General features: G+C 46.2%; 2 protein-coding genes across 2 annotated transcripts; both read left to right on the top strand.

Annotated features, from left to right (window-relative positions):
• Positions 1 to 1,656: 1,656 nt before the first annotated feature.
• On the top strand, positions 1,657 to 6,824 carry DPM2 (dolichyl-phosphate mannosyltransferase subunit 2, regulatory). The gene is made up of 4 exons (XM_063315979.1): positions 1,657 to 1,772; positions 3,244 to 3,333; positions 4,591 to 4,693; positions 5,672 to 6,824. The coding sequence occupies exons 1-4, from the start codon at positions 1,770 to 1,772 to the stop codon at positions 5,728 to 5,730; spliced, it is 255 nt and encodes an 84-aa protein (XP_063172049.1). The 5' UTR covers positions 1,657 to 1,769; the 3' UTR covers positions 5,731 to 6,824.
• Positions 6,825 to 7,868: 1,044 nt separating this feature from the next.
• PIP5KL1 (phosphatidylinositol-4-phosphate 5-kinase like 1) lies at positions 7,869 to 16,052 on the top strand. The gene is made up of 10 exons (XM_063316466.1): positions 7,869 to 7,892; positions 8,021 to 8,221; positions 8,384 to 8,434; positions 8,671 to 8,825; positions 10,968 to 11,092; positions 11,220 to 11,254; positions 12,535 to 12,590; positions 13,042 to 13,154; positions 13,824 to 13,986; positions 14,564 to 16,052. The coding sequence occupies exons 1-10, from the start codon at positions 7,869 to 7,871 to the stop codon at positions 15,174 to 15,176; spliced, it is 1,536 nt and encodes a 511-aa protein (XP_063172536.1). The 3' UTR covers positions 15,177 to 16,052.
• Positions 16,053 to 18,303: the final 2,251 nt, after the last annotated feature.

Below are 18,303 nucleotides of genomic sequence, written 5' to 3' on the forward strand. Positions count from 1 at the left end.
TAACCCAATCACCAGGATGTTTTTAGTCTTTCTCAAGGGGAGACTCTCAGTGTGTTGCTAGAAATCCTGGCCAGAGCTGTGATGTATCTTTTCTGAACTTTCAAATATTACTACTGTAGGGGTTTCAGCTGGTAAATGATAACATATTTTGCATTCGGTGGTTTAAACGCCCAGTCTCCAATTTTTTGAGACAGCAATGTTATCTGTAATGCGCTAATTAGGAGAAACGGGTTTCTCGTCAAAATTCTGCAAAATGTAAGTTAGGAAAGGTGGACTTTTCCTGAATTCAGGTTCAATTATGTATTCCATTATTATTTTTTCTTTTTATCTGAGATACATGCACTGTATACATTCATGCATGCTTTTTTATTATTAAATGTGGAGAAGATACATAAGCAATACAGATTTTAAAAACAGTATAAAAATAAAGTGCAAAAAGAAAGCAAGGGATTAAAAAAATAAACATTTTTTAATTCCCTGGTTACTTTTTGTGCCTATTTATAATTTTCCAGTAACAATTAAAACACAGTTACAATTTTCCAATATGCTGCTGATGAATTGTGAACAGTTGAATATATTGCTTTAAAAAACTAAGAATCTGCACCAAGCAGGGATAAATATTGAGATATGCAGTCAACACACTGAATTACCAGGTCAAAATTGAAAACTTTACTTAAATATCCCATGAATATAGACTACAATGAAAAACCCAAATTTTGGGCATGCCAGAAGTCCATACATTGATACTTATATGCTGGCTGGGGAATTCTGGGAGTTAAAAGTCCACACATCTTCAAATTGCCAAGGTTGAGAAACAGTAGTGTAGACACTTGCAGAGGGCAAAGGAAATCAGATTTTTATGAGTATTACACAAAACTGAACTTCACCACAGAAAAGGAAAAGTGACTGCCACTGTTAAAAATTGCAATCGTTGGAAGTTTCCCAAAATGTGCTACCTTTGCACTTTACAATGAAAGGGAAGGGTGCAGCGAATTTGACACACAAATGCACTCCTGTGCACACCTACAGCCCCCATAGAATAAAGCCAGATAGGAAATTGTCTAGTGCTTTTAAAAAAAATGAAATCTTTAGGTTGGAAAGTGTGGGTGGCAAGAGGAAGAGCGAACCTCTGCATCCTGGATTTTAAAAAATGCCATGTGCGAGATGAGAAAATGGTGCCATGCAAGAATATCTGAACGCACTCCCAAAATTTCAGTACAGCCTCCACCGGGCCAAGGGAGGGAAAAAAGCAAAGGCAGGAAAAAAAGGGCAAATCTAGAATCCATACTAAAACAGCAATTGACCCACTCCGAAGGTTTTCACCACACCTTTTCATTAAGAGCGCGTGCACATAACTTCTATAAACAACAACCCTGTGAGGTAGACGGCGCAAAGAAATTGTGTCCTGCCCCAAGTAACCTCTGAATATCCAGACGGTTGGAAAAGCTGTAGTGCATTCCCTCGTGGCTTTCCTTGAGCAGCTCTATCCCCCAAATAAAGCAGTTTTTATGAACACCCGGAACCATGCCCTGTAGGTTCAGTCTTCACTATTGAATAAGTCTATGATTCCCCGGGGAGTTCTCAACGTTTGCGGAAGTCCATGGGTGCCCCTCTAGGAGTTTTCTCCGGCCTGAACTCCACTAGCCGTGGGACTTTCGCTCGCCCCCTTTCGGTCTCTCCGGTTCTGATTGGCCAGCGTGGCCGGAAGTAGGTCGTTCCTGGGAGGATTGCAGAGCAAACGCTCAGAAGGGTCGGATTGGCAGATTGCAATGGTGAGGCTTGATTTTTTTTGCAAGGGCGGGGAGTTTTCTTTAGGGTCCGATTTCGCAAGAGGCGGGGTGGGGGTCACTTGTTTTGCTTGCACTGGGCCCGGGAAAGGAGGAGAAAGTGAAAAAGCGCAGTGTAGTGTGCTTGTGTGTGTTTTTGTGTTTGTGTGTTTTTAATTGAGTCTCCTGGTTCGCTTTTGCTACACTGTCTCCAATGGTGTTTGCTTGAGCAACTTCAAAGCGCCAAAGGTTTACAAAACCCCAGCAGGATCGAGGGGGACGGAGAATTGCAAGGTTTATTTTGTGCATTTATTTATGTAGCGGGGGGGGGGGTGTTTAACACTGACCTGTTAAACACTGTTTAACACCTTCTGTTTCAGCAGGGTTTTTTTTTCCATTTACCAAAAATGGCACAGGACAATAATTTGGAGGAAGTGGTGGGGAATTCAGTCCAGTGTGCAAAATTCGGGCTGAAGTCAGTTGCCCGCCTCCTCCTCCTCCCCAAAAAAGTCCCTGGTTTTCCAGATGTTTTGAGCCACAGTTCCTATGATGCTCAACCGTCATGTATTCTTATTAATTCAATATGCATGGTCACCCATCTTAACTAAGCCACTCTGGGCGGAAGAGGGGTAGGAAATGAAGCCCAAGAGAGAGGGGAAAGGCAGGTATTCTTTGAGGGCTCCGGACCACGGGCTCAGACCTAGCAAAGGTCACACAACCTGTGACCCATTGGGTCATCGTTTCAGAGATATTTCCTTGCCAGATTCCTCGATGCCTTCAACAACGGCAGAGCTTTTAATGTCCTGCCTTCCCTGGAAAAGTTCTTAAAAATTCAGGGAGATATTCAGAGATGCATCTGCCTTGAAAATAGCCACGTCGTATAGCCCCGGCAAACTTCAGGAGCTGGCCGCAGGGAATGTTTGATGACATTTTGCATTAATGTTGTGCAATATTTTATGATAACTTTTATGCCATAAAATGCTTTGTAACATTTGCCAAATTTCTATTCCATGGGAGTCATGGGTCCCGGATTTTGGACGCATTCTGTAGGCAAGCCCATTTAAGGTACCTTGGTCCAAAAATTGTTGGCCTCTGACGCACTGTTTCTCCCAGTTAAAGGTCGCAGACCGCGAGACGAGGGGTTTAGTAATACACAGATTTCTGAAATGCCGAAACGAGTGTGATGCCCATTCCCTTCCAAGGACCCAGCGGTTCTGCATCTCTTTTCCCCTTAAAAGGCAAATAGTTTCCAATTCTCGCCTCCAGTTTAAGCATCTCAAGATTCTTATGGTAGAACAAGCTGGTAGTTTAAGGCAATGGCTGTAACTGTATGCCACTGTTTGCTTACCCCTTTTTAAAATGAGTCATGCTTATTTAAGAGGGATAGCCAAGATCTGGGTATACTCTCAGCTTTCCTTTCTAGTTTGGCAGTGGTGGGAGTGAAACATACATTTCTTCTGCTTTTTTCGGTTTTCAGGCCACGGTGGGTGACCAACTCGTTGGGTATGGCTTGGTAAGCTTCAGTCTTGTTCTCTTCTCCTATTATACCGTCTGGATTATCATACTGGTACGTCCTGAGTTTTTTTGAGCTCTTGATGGATTGGTTATGTGCCCACAAGTCGCTTTTTACTCCTAGTGACCACATAGATAGATTTTCTCTGTGACCATCAACCCTAACCTGGTCTTTCAGGTCGCCCAGCGGTGGCGCCCATCACTGCTGTAACTCGCTGCTGGTTGTGCCCTTCTTCTCTTTCCTTCCACCTTTCCCAGCATTAGACCCTTTCCCAGAGAACTTGAACATGGACTGCATGTATATTTTTCCTTTCCGCTTAAACACCGATGAACAATCTGATTCCCCTTCACACGTTTGGGACGAGAACACCCAGCAGTTCCACAACTCAGCCTGACCAGGGGTTGAAGTTTATGGGATTGGTAGTCCAAAAAGTCTGGAGGTCAGCCAGTTAAGGAGGGATTTGACCCGGACTCCTAATCTGTTGCTCTTAATCCCCATTAAACAGGTGTCTTTTGAATGCATGGTGTTTGCAAGCAAAGGGTGCAGTCTTAGAAAGAATTTGGGTGCCTGAATATCCTGGAAGTTGGAAGCCCCCAGCAAATATCTTGAGATGTGACTCTATCTAGCCTTTCTCATGCAGCAATATCTTCTCAACCATCTTACCTCTGTTTTCAGGTGCAAGAATCAACTACAGGTAGTCCTCATTTAATGACCACAGTTGGGGCCAGAATTTTGGTTGCTAAGTGAAGCAGTCATTAAGCAAATCTAACCTGATTTTAGGGCCTTTTTTGTGGCGATTGTTAAGCGAATCACCACAGGTATTAAGCAAACCATGTGGATCACACGGTTCCCCATTGATTCTGCTTGCCAGAAGCCGGCCAGGAAGGTCACAAATGGCAATCGCATGACGCTGCGACGGTCATAAATGTGAACTGGTTGCCAAGTGCCCAAATTGTGGTCACATGACCACAGAGACACTGCGACAGCCGTAAGTGTGAGGACCAGTCATCAGTCGGCTTTTTCAGCACCGTCGTATGTCTGAACCATCACTAAACAAATGGTTGTTAAGTGAGGACTACCTGTAGGTAGCTAAGCACAAACTAATTTAAGTAGGGCAGTGTGTGGTTTTAAAGTATGATAAACAGCTTTGTATCCTGTGTAAATCCACCCAACGGGGGTCTTTTCAAGAAGGCACAAGTGTGCAAACCCTGTTATCTGCAGAAGGCACTTTAAGGAAAGTCACTGTCCTTCGGGGACCCGCAGAAGGGGTCTCCTCTGCTCCCCGCTGACGCTTTGTCTCTTCCTCCGCAGCCCTTCATTGAGAGTGACCACCTGATTCACAGGTACTTCCTGCCACGAGAATATTCGGTGATCATTCCCGTGGTGGCCGGGCTGGTGCTGCTGTTCTTCATTGGTGAGTTTCATCACAGCGTAGGGGCCGCTGACAAACCCGGGGCTTGGAAGAGGGCAGGAAGCCCCTGGAAATGCTCCACGGCCTGGCTGGACCCTCTCCCTGGCTGGCTTCAGTCGCATTTCCCTGACTGAAGCATCAACTTCCAATATGTCATTTATTCGTTTATTTTTGTTTACTAATTCTATTAAAGGTTACATTATACAAACAGAACTAATCCTTTTGGTTACTCCTCCTTTTTGGGGGAGACGGGCGGCGATAGAAGTTTGAAAAATAAATAAATGCAATCTGCATAGTATAAACATATATAAAAAGGGGGGGGATTAAAAAGTGCAGAGAAAGGGGAAAAAAGGAGAAACCTCCCCCCGCAGTCATGTGATCAAAATTTGGGCATTTGGCTCCCGGCATGTATTTACAATGGTTGCAGTGTCCCAGGATCACGTGATCACCATTTGTGACCTTCCTAGCCAGCTTCCAACAAGCAAAATCAATGGGAAACGGTGTGATGCGCTTAACAACCTTGCGAGTCATTTAACAACCACAGTGATTTGCTTAATGGCCGTGGCCAAAAAAGGTGGTAAAATCGGGCGCAACTCACTTAACAGCCGCCTCATTTAGTGACAGAAGTTCCGGTCCCAATTGTGGTCATAAGTCGAGGACTGTCGGGTGACGTTTTGCTCAGTAAAGTGGGCAAGATGATAGTAACTAGGATGGAAAAATGTGTTTCTTCTCCTTCAGCATGGAGGCTGTGGGTCCCCATCTCTAGAGATTTTCTCTTGGGGATAGTTGCGTTCGTTTTCCTGCACTTTCCAGAGGGTTGGGCTAGATGATCTTCAAGTCCTGGAAAAACCAGAGTTGCGTGATTCAGTATCCAGACTGGAAATGCTGCTGCAGATTACAGCTTTCTTGCAACCCCCTCTGTTCTCCCTTGCCTTGGCCAGGCTGTTAAATATTTGCCCTTTTCTCTTTGTGTATCTGTAGGAACTTTTATAGCCGTGGTGATGTGGAAGAATCAGAAATCGGCAAAAAAGTCTGCCTGAAAAGAGGAGAAGGGGAAGAGGATGGATGAGAAGCGCACAGGCCCAGTTTGGGGGAACCGTTCAGCCATTAGCAGACCCTGGAAAGAGGTTTCGGAAGCTAAGCATCCCATCAACCCACCCCAGATCTTGGACCACGTTTCCAGATTGTGAACCAAAAAGATCAATGCTGTTTCTCCTGGAGGGATCTCAAATACATGCGCTCCCGAATCTGAAACCACAGGACTACGGTTTCCCCTGATCTCCTTTTTGGGTCCAAATTTAGCCTGGAAATTCTGCGAGGACTGGATTTTACCAGCCCAGTTGTACCTGTCTGTTGAATCCCACTTTTCTGCTGCATATCTCTTCTGGCTTTGTGCTTTGAGTTTCTGGACTTCCTATGAGTACCGGTCAAACTTGTAATTCGCCCGCGAGGGAGGGTAGAGATGGCTGTCATCTTTGCAGGATTGCCCTGCTATTTTCCAGCTTGGGGGGAGACAAATACTCTTGTCTCAGCTTAATATTCATTTATTTGATTTAGACCCTGCCTCTTGACCCAGGTGACAATGGAGATGATTTGTGCCCAGATTTTTAAAAAAATCTACACTGCAAGTGAAGACTGGAAACTTCAAATGACAACGTGAAAATGTGATTAAAAATACGGTCCAACTCCTTTCCCCTAAAACGATTTTTTAAAAAAAGTTCAAAAGACTTGTTCAAAAGTTTCTTTTTGGCTCACAAGCATCCCCTGCTGGTGTCCTGGATAAATCTCAGCTCAGGGAAGAAAATTGTCTTCTTTCTGGAGGAATGCGGTGCAATGTTGCATTATGGTCCCTCTCTCCCATAATTTTTTTAGTTCGCTGCCCCAAAAAGAAAAGTAAGGTGGATTAACATTTGTGTACTTGTGTTAATAGTTCAGGCAGATTCTGAAATGCAGAAGTGTGCATAGGGCCACAAAAGGGGGGCCTCTGTTCAAATGTTCTCCAATTCCTTGAACTTGCATTCTGCAATATGGATACAGATTTCATTCCTCAGTATTCAAACCTCAGCTTTCTCCCTTCTGGGCCTGGTTAGACTAAGAAGTCTGATAATAAAATGTCTACTTGTGTTGATTTGTTTTTCTGCTTGTTGTGCTTCTATGTGCCTCTTTTTTTTGAGAATGGAAGGGGTAAGGGGGGGGTATAGGTTTGGGTGCGATGCTTCAGGTCTCCTTCAATTGCCCATTTTTATTTTACCAAATAAGTTTCTGGTCCTCATTAAGGAGAACACCAAGCAGCCAGAATTCTGCCCTATGCTTAATTAAGAATGAAAGTGACTCCTAAAGAAACAGAACCTGATTCTGCAAAGCAAAGCAGGAAGGAAACAATGAAAAACAAAAAACTGGGTTATAAAAATGATCTTAAAGGTGGTTCAGGAGAATGCAGTTACAGTTTTGCTAGTAAAGCCCTGCTATGCTACACAATTAAATGGATTTCAACCAAGCATCCTCTCTACAGAGAAGCGCTTGAATTTTCTCGCTGGAATTTATCCAAACCGTCGCTAAACTAATGGTTGTCAAGCGAGGACTACCTGTAATAACAGAATCATGAAAGGCTGCAGAGTTTCTGCTCCCTTTTACACCAAACGGGATCACGGTGGGGTTATTTCAAGTCTCTTTCTCACGCTCCCTCTCTTCCCAGGACCGAGCTGTTACTTGCTTTCTCCTTCACTACCCCTTAACACTTCTGCTGACGGCTCTTGCATTCGTCACCAACATCTGCTTCACCGCCCTCTACGGCTGTCCATGTTTCCCTGCAACTGATATTTGCTGCCGTCTCCCATCCGGAAGTAGTTTGGGGTCTTCAAAACCGAGTGCCCTTAATGGGCCTGTCCTCCACGAGTGCCCTTTGAGGCTAAGGGCCACCATCTCCTCCTGCAGCGATGTGTTCCCCAGGTTAACTCCTCCTTTAGAGGGGAGCTGAAAGCTTGAAACCAGGCTACCGTGTTGGATCTGCAAACCATTCCTGGAGTTCTGGTGATGGAATCCCAGCAGGATCATTGACTGACAGTTAAACACCCACTGAGCTGTCCCACTAGGAATCCCCAAAGGGTTCCATAGTTTCCAGGGAGACGAGAACCATCAAGAGATCACTGGCTGATTTCTCCCCTGGCCCGCTGGCGTCATGACTTCAACACTGCAAGTGAAGGTATCTCTAAGAATCTTCCTTTTCAATCCTCTTCCCCTGCACCGTTGCCTGTCCAAAGGGTGAGCGCGCCTTCCCCTTGAGCCCCAGCCTCTCTGCCCGGCTAACCTTTCCTTCCTTCCGCCCTGCAGCCTAATGTCTCCTACCAAAGGAGAACTCGCTGGAGGGCTCGGCCAGCCATCCAGCGGATGCTCTTGCGAATCCGCCAGCAATGGACGATGCTGGGCTTCTTTGAAATCAATGAGCAACATGAGTTTTTTGCACTGACCTGTATGCTCAAACAAGGGCTGAGGGCCTCCATTCAGATCACAATTGACAACCCTGTAAGCATGGTGAGTTCCAGGAGGGACGTGGGGTTTATTTTCCCACCCTTCCGTATAAGAGACTTTCCCAGGAAGCCCATAGCAGGGGATCCCTAAAAACATTGGGTTTCGTGATTGTTCAGATAGAAATGGATGCTCTTCCAAGCCCGTGGCTTCCTCTCTTTTCTCTAGGAGTGCCATAATCAGTCCGATTTTACCAGTGTGCTTAAGCAGAGCCACGAGGTAGGCGCAGCCAAATTTCCATCCCTTCTTCTCCTATGAATGCCAGAAGCCGAATGAGGCGGGCACCTACCCAAGCGATGCTTGAAACCAAGCGTCTAGATGACTTGGCAAGGTTCGCGTTGGGAACTGGTTCTCCAACCTGGGGAGGGAACCGAAGCCCAGGCCTCTCCTGGTGATCTTCTCCCACACTTCTCTGTCTGTCTCTTGACGTGATCCCCAGCTCCGTTCTTCTGCAGGGTTACGAGATGCGCACCTACGCGGCTCCGGTCTTCGCCCGTTTCCGGCATTACCTTGGCATGTCGGACACCGACTTCCAAAGGTCCTTGTCGTGCGAGAGCGCCTACCTGCAATTCATTAGTAACTCAAAAAGCAGCGCTGACTTCTTCCTCACGTAAGGCATTTGCCGGGGGTGAGGGGCGGGAGCGGGGAGGAAGTCACAAGCAGGGATGGGATGCCCTTTCCAAATCTCGTGAACCGGAGGGAGCCGGCGATCAAGCGCGCTGGCAATTCTTTCCGTTAATTTTCTTTCATTCTTTTCAAAGGCTAATCATTTTGAAACTTCAATTCGTTTCCTGCTTTATTTTGGTTAGCAATCTGCATCACCGTAGAAGCCGAGAAGGGATTCTTAAGCGCATCCTTCCCAAACAAGGGGATTCTACTTCCTAGCTTATTTTTATTATTTTGTCTGATTTGGGGGTGGGGGGAGGAGGGTGGTGGTTTTAATGGGGGGTGTCCCCCTGAGAGCTTTTGCTATAGGATGCACAAATTCTGTTGATTCCAGGACTCCGGTGTGTCAAAGGCTGAACGCTGAAAATGGCCAGGCCCGAGACCCACCCTAGGAAGCAAATTTAAAGCTTTAACAGGGTGCTTTAAGCATCTGTACAGCTTAAGGCATCCATATTACTTCTTAAACCTCCCCATTTCCCTCTAAAAAATGAAAAAGGAGGACCCAGAATTTTACAGTCATCCCCAAAAGGATGCTGGGGGTTTACACATTGCTTTTGACTGCACTTCCTTGCACCCCCTAAAAAGCCATTGGAAATCCTTTTAAAATGCAGACATTCATATCTAAGAGCTGGGTTTTAGGTCTGCTGAACAACCAGCTGGTTCAATGATTAATTTATTCCTTTATTGTTTTATCTCTAACCCACCCAGGAACCACTGTTCTCTGGGCAACTGCGAACGTACTAAGACACCAATGCAGGAAAAGTAATAAACCAATATGTTATTGAATTGCCCAGGAAGAATGTTATTAATTACTTGAATAAATAAATAAAAGCAGAGTACTCTGAGCCTTAACGTAAATGCAAAGATAAGAACAGCAGATAAGAAGTTTCTCGGGCACAGCTCAACTCCGAGGGACTCTGCAGATTTATGGAACTTCCTTGGCAGCCATACAGCAGAGGTTTTCCACAGCCACCTTCCAGGGTGGATTTTTTTTCCCCCCCATTTCCCAATCTGATCCGAGTGCTAACTACCGACCGGGCGTAGCTGCCAAATCCAGACAGGATTGCCCAGGTGCCTCGCCTTCCCAAGACCGCCAGTGTAAATGTTAGAAAGTTGTTTAAAAAACAAACGCTTTAGTTTTTTCCCCCTTTTCTTCCCTTTGTTTATTTATTTAAAACAAAGTTATCATTCTAGGAGAGAGAATATCGATAGATCAAGAAAGAAAATAAGAAATTTTCCTTCTCCACCTATTGATATTATCTCTTCTAGAACTATATCCAGTTATGGATATAGTTTTTCTATATCTAGTTATAGATATCTACATTATTCAATTAATGCTCAATATATCATTAATAAAAGGTAACCCTACCAAAGTACATTGAGTTATTTTTGTTCTATCATCTATCTATCTATCTATCTATCTATCTATCTATCTAATCTATTTATTTAAAAAATCATCTCTATCATCTCTATCTTTCTATCATCTATGTCTCCATCATCTATTATTTCTATTATTTTTTCTGTTGTTTTTGTTCTATCATCTATCTATCTAATCTATCTATTTATTTAAAATATCATCTCTATCATCTCTATCTTTCTATCATCTGTCTCCATCATCTATTATTTCTATTATTATTTCTATTGTTTTTGTTCTATCATCTATCTATCTATCTAATCCATCATCTTTCTATCATCTCTATCTCTATCTCTATCTATCTATTATTTCTATTATCTCTACCATCTCTTCTACCATCATTGTCATCATCATCTTAGCGTCAACTCCCCACTGTACTATTGTTTATAAATACTAAAAAAAAGAGGAAAAAGAAAAGAAAGGGGAAAAAGCTACTAACAATAATGTAGATACGTATTTAATTTTTGACTCCCCCTTCCTTCTCTGTGCTCCAGCCAACATACAGTATTGATTAACATCAACTTTAGAAACCACCCGCTAAATGAGAGTGTCCCTTGTTGTTTTTGAAAAGAAAAGCAGGGGTCCTTCTGGGAAAGAGGGGGAAATGGGAACCCCTTGCTGGCCTCCCACCCCGATCTACCTTGCCGTAGCCATCTCTTCTCTCCTTGACAGGTTTGATAAGCGGTATTTCCTGAAGTCGCAACGGAAGCGCGAGATCCGGTTCCTTCTCGCTAAATTGCCCAAGTACCTTGACCACATGGAGAGATACCCACACTCCATCCTTGTGAAGTTCCTGGGTAAGGCTGTGCCACCCACTGACCAACTCACCGGGGAGTGGAAGAGAAACAAAAATAGCGGGTTTCAGAGGAAACGGCTAAACCCTCTTCTTCAACAGAGTTTTCCCCCTTTTGCTCTGCCCCACAGGTGTGTACAGCATCATTGCACCCCAGGAGAAGAAGGTAGGCATTATTGAAACCCCAGCCCAAATTGGCAGCATATTATCAGACTCTGTGAACGCATAATGCGGCTCAGCCGTGCCCAGCCCACTCTCAAAACCTCATCCCCCACTTTCACCTCCTGTTTTTTTCCATTTAAAAAAAAGAGAATTTTCACTGGGGGCTGACTTTCCTCTTTTGTCTCCCCCCCCCCCCCACCCACCCAATCAACATTGGCTTTGGACCCTCCAATTTTCCTCTTGAGATGATGGCGATTGGGACGAGCCGATCAGAAAAACCTACCCAAGCCTTTTTTTTTTTTACCTTCTCTTGCCCTCCAAACATCTTGGAGTTCCCATCTGGGAGGCCTTGCTGAGGATGATGGGGCTTGTAGTGCAACTCCAGAAAGCACCCAGTAAGGAAGAGGCTAGTTTAAGTAATCAGGCGGTCACTCAACAGATCACTAACACGGGTCATAAAACCCCCACTAGGACTGAATGAGAATCTAGACAGCCTGTTTAATTAAGAATTTTTAAAATGTTCTTTAAATGTTTCATGCTTCTTTGAAGTAATGTAATTTAATTGATTAGATTTGTTATGGCTGCCCGTCCAGAAGAGTCTGGTGGTGGTGAATTCATGATTCCTTGGTCATTAGCCATTTTTAGTGAGCTGAATAACAACAACAACTTTTATCTTGTCTTTAGGAAACTTTATAAACAATTACATCAAATGAAAACTTTTATGAATAGGGGAGAACTTTTAAAAGTGGCTTCAGGCGATTGTTTTTTTTGTCAAGGAAACAAGGGTTGTTGTTTTTGTCAAGGAAAAGGGTTGTTGTTTTTTGCCATTCTATATGAAGAAATAGGAAATCTGGTGTTTTAGTAATGAGATGTGTTTAATTGCATTGGTGCCATTTACATACTGTTAACTGTATGGCTCAGGTGACTCCATCTTACACTTCTCAAGGAAAACGGCCGTATGTGCATTGACCATTCTTGAACAATTAATCCCTTAATTGTTCTCCTAGATAAAGGTATAGAAATGTACCAGAGGGTGAATACAGACAACCTAAACACAGCCATTTTTTTTTCTGGGGGGATATTTCTGGATTTATTCCATCTCCCCCATTCTGCAGTCTTCATCAGATATCCCTGCTTTGGTTTAAATGAAGAGGTAAAGCTGGGATGAGGGGAAGTCACATTTCAGAGCTTTGGGCTGGAGTCTAGAGGAAAAAAAAGTCCACCGTACCTGCTCCATCCCGTTCAACCTGCTCACCTGTTCATCCTTTCTGTTTCTCCACGTAGAAATATTTTATCATCATGCAAAGTATCTTCTACCCTCACGAGAAGATCACCGAACGGTGAGTTCTCTGCACGGGTTCTGAGGGATAGAAGATGGCTGGGCTGGGCTGAAGATGAGCGAGAGAGGTCCATGGGCCTGTCCTTGGACACCTATCCACACTCACCTAAGAAGACACCAGCATTACATTATTTAGGATTGGATTCCTAGCAGAGATATTCCATATGAAGGTTCTGCTTTTGGATCTCTTTGGGATAAGATGTAGAACCTCTTTACCCTCAGGTAGCATTGCTCAACCTGAGCAACTTGCAGAGGGGTGGACTTCAACTCCCAGAATTCCCCTGCCGCCATAGCCACTGCTGAGAATTCTGGGAATTGGGATCCACCCATCCAGAAGTTGCCTGGGCTGAGGAACACCCCCCTAAGAAGTGAGATTTCTTCCTTAAAAGCTATCCTTACTACAAAATGGATGGACGGGGATTTATGCAGCCAATTGTTTTTGCTTTCTGCAGCTACGACATCAAAGGGTGCCAAGTCGGACGCTGGACAGACCCCGCCCCAGAGGGCAGTGAGATCATTGTGGTTTTTAAGGACTGCAACTTTGATAACAAGCTGATCTGCCTTGGTAAGGTTCTGTACGCCTACGCCACTATCCGTGTTACCTGAAGCCTTGGATCAGCCGGGGTGGTCAAAATAAAACCATAAAACTGAAATCACACGAGGTATTTTGATCTGGCTAAGAACGCTCGGTGCTGAAATTAAGAAGTTTGGGTATCCTGCCAAGACAAACACCAAATGTGGTTTTATTTTGACTTAATTCAAGGTAAATAAAGCAGCACGCAGAGTTCAGACGGGGACTTTCCAGATGTGGCATGTAGTGTGCTCAGAACTGGAAACATTTCAAGTTTGAAACAGCTGTTTTGAGCATGTTGAGTTTGGCACTAAAACTGGTCCCTGTTAGACCTCAGAGCATTTCCAATATGACTAGAAAAGCTTGAGAGTACTTCTGGAAAGGTCAGAGCAACCTGATTTGGACATTTCAAGCTGAGAATGTTCAGTATCCCTCGGTTTAAAGAGGACCAGTGGTGCCAACATTTATTTTATTTATTTTATTTATTTATCTAATTTATCCCCGCCCATCTCCTCCCGTCGGAGGGATGCAAGGGCACCTGAGCTTCCCGGGGGAGTGTGGGGGGGGTGATCCAGCTCAGGAACCGTGAGGAGGGGATATCCATGCTTTCTGGTCCTCCACTCCAGACAGCGTCCAACCTCTCCCCTTCTCTCCTCCACCCAGATCAAGGCCAGACTTGGTTGGTGCAACAAGTGAAGTTAGACACCCAGTTCCTCAAAGCTTTGGATGTGATTGACTACAGTCTCCTGGTGGGGCTGCAACCCCTGCATGATGATGAACGGTTCCTGAACAAGACGCTGGCAGATATCATAGCCAGGACGAGACTGTGAGAGTTTTGGTCAGGAGGAGGGGGGGGGGGTGGAGGAGCCCCACACGCTAAACTCTGAACCTTGGCTTGCAAACCGTAATCAAAACCAAGTCAATCCCTTTAGCCTCCACATCATCAGAAGTTTGCAAGATCAGATGGCATGAATATAAGTGCTGAAGTTTGTTTGTTGATTCATTGGTTCATTGGTTCATTGGTTCATTGATTCATTGGTTCATTGATTCTCTATCCTCCAACAGCTCCTCAGAATTACTTAATGCCTTAACACAGTGTTTCTTAACCTTGACAACTTTAAGATGGGTGGATGGGGAATTCTGGGAGTTGAAGCCCACCCATCTTAAAGTTGACAAGGTTGAGAACCACTGCCTTAACTTCCCCTGGTTCTAAATCTCGTAGGCCTTCACAATAGAGCAATTCAAATCCAATGCTACAAGCGGTAAGTTGGAACAAGACATATATATAAAAAGAGAGATCCTTTAAAATGAAGTGGGAGGGAAAGTGAATCAGAAGCATTCATCCAAACTTTAGGGGCTCCCTAGGCCAAACACCTAGGGGGCACCCTACTAATTTCTGGCAGTGAAAGAGGCACACGCACACCAATGGGCAAAATCAGTGGCACGTGTCTGACCTTCCTTTTCCCTGCTACCAGGTCAGTCAGCTGTGACTACCCCCGCCGGAGCATCGTCTCGGCGACGTTTGACTATGGAGGGCCTTCCAACTCATCTATCATCACCATGTCCAGCTTGGAGCAGATGTACAAACTGTCTCCAGATTTTCTGTCTCCCTACCGGAAACCCAGCACTGACCCCTCCCCAGAGCAGTTGATCAGAAGCGAGGGCTTCATGTGGGACGTGCTAAGGCCGTACTTGTTGCAAAACAGCTGGGATGACACAGGCTGCATGTTGGGTGCCCCCTTGCTCTCTTCGAGCCTCTCGAATTCTTCCTCTGATTCGTTCATCACGCAGCATCGCCGGATCCTGCCCGCTTCCAAAAACCCTTTACACACGATCGACGGTCCGGAGTACCGCTATTTTGTGGGTATCATCGACTTCTTCACAGTCTATGGCTTCCGCAAGAAGCTGGAGTACCTGTGGAAGAGCATCCGGTACCGGGGCCAGCAATTCTCCACGGTTGAACCTTCCTGTTATGCCCAGAGATTTTGTCAGTGGGTGGAAGACCACACGGTGTGAACTGGAGAGGAGGGGCTGAGGCAGTTCCAGCTGGAATTGGAAAACTTCCTCCACCCTTTCTCCAAAGTTTCCCCGGTCCCTGCAGAAATATGGAATGAGGACTCAAGTTCCAACACAACAAGTAACCTCTTGAGCTTGTGCTGGTGACCTCTTGGCTACCAGGAGATGGCCTCCGCCCGTGAATTTCCCTGCCATATGCCACTTGGCAGAAAGGGTGGGGGACACATTTCCACTAAGCATGGAAGTTCCTTGGGGACAATCTAGGCTGCAAAGCCACGACTTTGCAGACATTGGGTTGACACCTCAACCCCCTGGACGTTGCAATCGGTGGCATTCTATCTCTCAGACGCAGGGAGACTTACCCAGGGAGCCAGCATCCGTCCTCTCCGCAACCACCAGTGTCCTCCTGCAACCGTGACTTTCCAGATCAGTCGATGGAAGTCATTGTCCCAGCATTTCCGAAAGGCAGCCGTGGGCAGCATCCATCTTGATGCTCGGAAGGCCAGCCCAATCCAGACACTGAGAAGCAGCAATGTGGGGCAATCAAGGCTCCCTCCTCAAACGATTAGGCCGCCAGCCCATTAATGGCAAACAAGGGAGGAGACATGCTTGGATTTGGAAGAATAAAGCCTCTCCAGAGACAGGACTGGACTTGTTCTTTAACACCCAGAAAAGGCCACCTTGGAAGTTCTTCAGAGATGGGTCCGGCCCTTCGGAGACTGCTTCCCCAATGAACTCACTGCCCCAGGGTATCCATCTGTCTCAGAAGGGGCCCATGAGTGGTCTTGATGCTGAATGATGGGGTGTCTTTGCCGAGGTGACTTTGGGGGAGGTCCTTGGCCATTCCCCCAATTTTACATCATGTCTTGATTCTTCTCCAAGGGTCACTCTGCTCTCTTAGCCCCCCAAAAGGTGATGGGCAGTTGTCTCGCCTTTCCGTTCCTCTCCAGTCCCAGAGGGCCCAAGTGAACAGGTAGCACAGCCCCTTGGCCAGCTCCTGTATCTTGGCAGTTGCCCAGGGAGCCTGATGCCAGCCAGCATCAGCCCGGCTCATAGCTTGGAATCCGGCCCGAAGCTTGGAGCAGGGCCCACACAGTTGCGTCAGGAAAAGGAGGAGATCGGAACATCAAGAGAGATTGGCTCGGAGAACCAAGCCGGGAAGAAGCGAGCCTATTAGCACAGGCAGGGAACCTTCTTCTGCAGGTCTCCCATGTGGCAGCGACCGGAAACACATCATACCTGGGCTGTGCCGCTGTCCCTTCCTGTTTAGAAAGCCCAGGGCTAGATTGGCCTACAAAGAGGAAGCAGAAGAGTTGACGGAGTGCTGTCCCTTCTGAAAAGCAGCCACTTTCTTTATTTTTGTTTATTTATTAAAGGGGTGGAAGCACCCCAGACCCAAAGCTTTCTGGACAGTTTGCAATAAAACATTGCGGGATGTGCATGGCGGGGAAAGGGCATTTTCAGACAGGCACGCAGGTGAAGAGTTACCCACACCAACCTGGGGATTAAGTGTCCAGAGAATCAGCCCGCAGCTGCCCTTTTAGAAGCGAAGGGGACTGACCCACGTTCGCTTTAACAGGGCGGAGGGGAAGGAAGGGAGACCGGTAGGAAATTGCGCTGCGCTGACGCAAAGCCGGGCGCTTCTGTTTTTGCCCTATGGAGAGCAGCTGCTCCGTTTCCAAAAGTATAATGAATTAGATAGGGGGTAACAACTAGTTCTGTAACCTTATCCGTACACGCGGGACTGATTCATCTGGGACCTGTGACAAATAGGGCAATCTACCCAGCTCCTGATCAAGGCTACCTATCTATCGGTAGTCCTCATTTAACGACCACAATCGGGACCGGAATTTTGGCTGCTAAGCAAAGTGGTCATTAAGTGAATCCGGCCCGATTTTACAACCTTTTTTGCGGCAGTTATTAAGCAAACCATTGCAGGCATGAAGCAAATCATGTGGGTCCCCATTGAGTTTGCTTGCCAGAAGCTGGCTGGGAAGGTCGAAAGTGGCAATCATGTGACCAGGACGCTGCGACAGTCATCCGTGTGAACCGGATGCCAAGCGCCCAAATCGTGATCGTGTGACCACAGGAACGCTGTGACAGTTCTAAGTGTGAGGACCAGTCATAAGCTTTTTCAGCTCTGTCGTAAGTCCGAACCATCACTAAATGAATGGTTGTTAAGCGAGGACTACCTATACCTGCCTGGCTGCCTGCCAGCCAGCCAGGCAAACCTGCCCCTTTCCCAGTTACTCTGTTCCCTTCTGCATTTCTTTCACCACGTTTTGCCCTCTGCCACCGGGGATGCTCAGCATTTCTCTCTGCCTCCCTGGGAGCTGCAGATCTCATCAAAGGCTTTATTGGCTGCCTTGAAGCTGCCAACTTTTTTTCCTGATTTTTGTCCTTTTTGAGAGTTCCAGCATCCTCGCTTCCCTGGGACAGGCATGGAGACAGGTTGCTTGGCTCTCTCCCGAGGCCTGATTAAGTGTGGAAGAGTATACTAGGGAAAGGTGGCAGCTGAAACCACCTGCTTTCTCAGGTTGTGAGAGAAGGAATCAAATGCGTGAAGGATTCTTGGGTGTTGTGGCTGATGGGTGGCCCGTGGAGGTAGGGGATAAATGCACTGCCCCTGAAAAGATATTTTACATAGAATGAAGGTGTCAATGTGCACAAAGCCCAAGCATGAAAGGAAGAGAAGTTTGAAGAAATCTCCAAGAGAAAACAAGTCACTAGGGTCCTGTTTTCACAGTAGCTGCTCTCTGGAATGACAGCTAGGGATCCTTTTAGGTTCAGCCTAACCAAGGCCTGCTTGTGGGGTAAACACAGCCCATGTGGCACCTAAACCGGGCAACCAATATGGTGCCCACCAATGCCTTGGACTTTGATGGCCATCGCTGCCAAATGACCCACCTAGGACACAGGATTTGGGGAGCCATAGTCCAAGGCCCCTGAAAGTCTAGGGCCAGTTTTAGGTGCAAACCCCCAGAGGCCACTGGAGGGCAGCAAAGCAACATGGGAAACCATCTCTTTGGTGCCCTCCCCTGGTCGTCTCCAGTTTTGCTGCCCTTGGAAAGATAGGCTTTCCTTGGTGGGCATAAGCAGAAAACTTAGGAGCTCCACTGCACGGGGT

Source organism: Candoia aspera, chromosome 16 (genome assembly GCF_035149785.1).
Source record: "Candoia aspera isolate rCanAsp1 chromosome 16, rCanAsp1.hap2, whole genome shotgun sequence".
Classification (NCBI taxonomy): domain Eukaryota; kingdom Metazoa; phylum Chordata; class Lepidosauria; order Squamata; family Boidae; genus Candoia; species Candoia aspera.

Coding starts and splice junctions, on each gene's coding strand:
- DPM2 (XM_063315979.1), top strand. Junction 3,334..4,590: donor CCGTCTGGATTATCATACTG/GTACGTCCTGAG, acceptor CTTCCTCCGCAG/CCCTTCATTGAGAGTGACCA. Junction 4,694..5,671: donor GGTGCTGCTGTTCTTCATTG/GTGAGTTTCATC, acceptor GTGTATCTGTAG/GAACTTTTATAGCCGTGGTG.
- PIP5KL1 (XM_063316466.1), top strand. CDS start 7,869: ATGACTTCAACACTGCAAGTGAAG. Junction 8,222..8,383: donor TTGACAACCCTGTAAGCATG/GTGAGTTCCAGG, acceptor TCTTTTCTCTAG/GAGTGCCATAATCAGTCCGA. Junction 11,093..11,219: donor CATCCTTGTGAAGTTCCTGG/GTAAGGCTGTGC, acceptor TCTGCCCCACAG/GTGTGTACAGCATCATTGCA.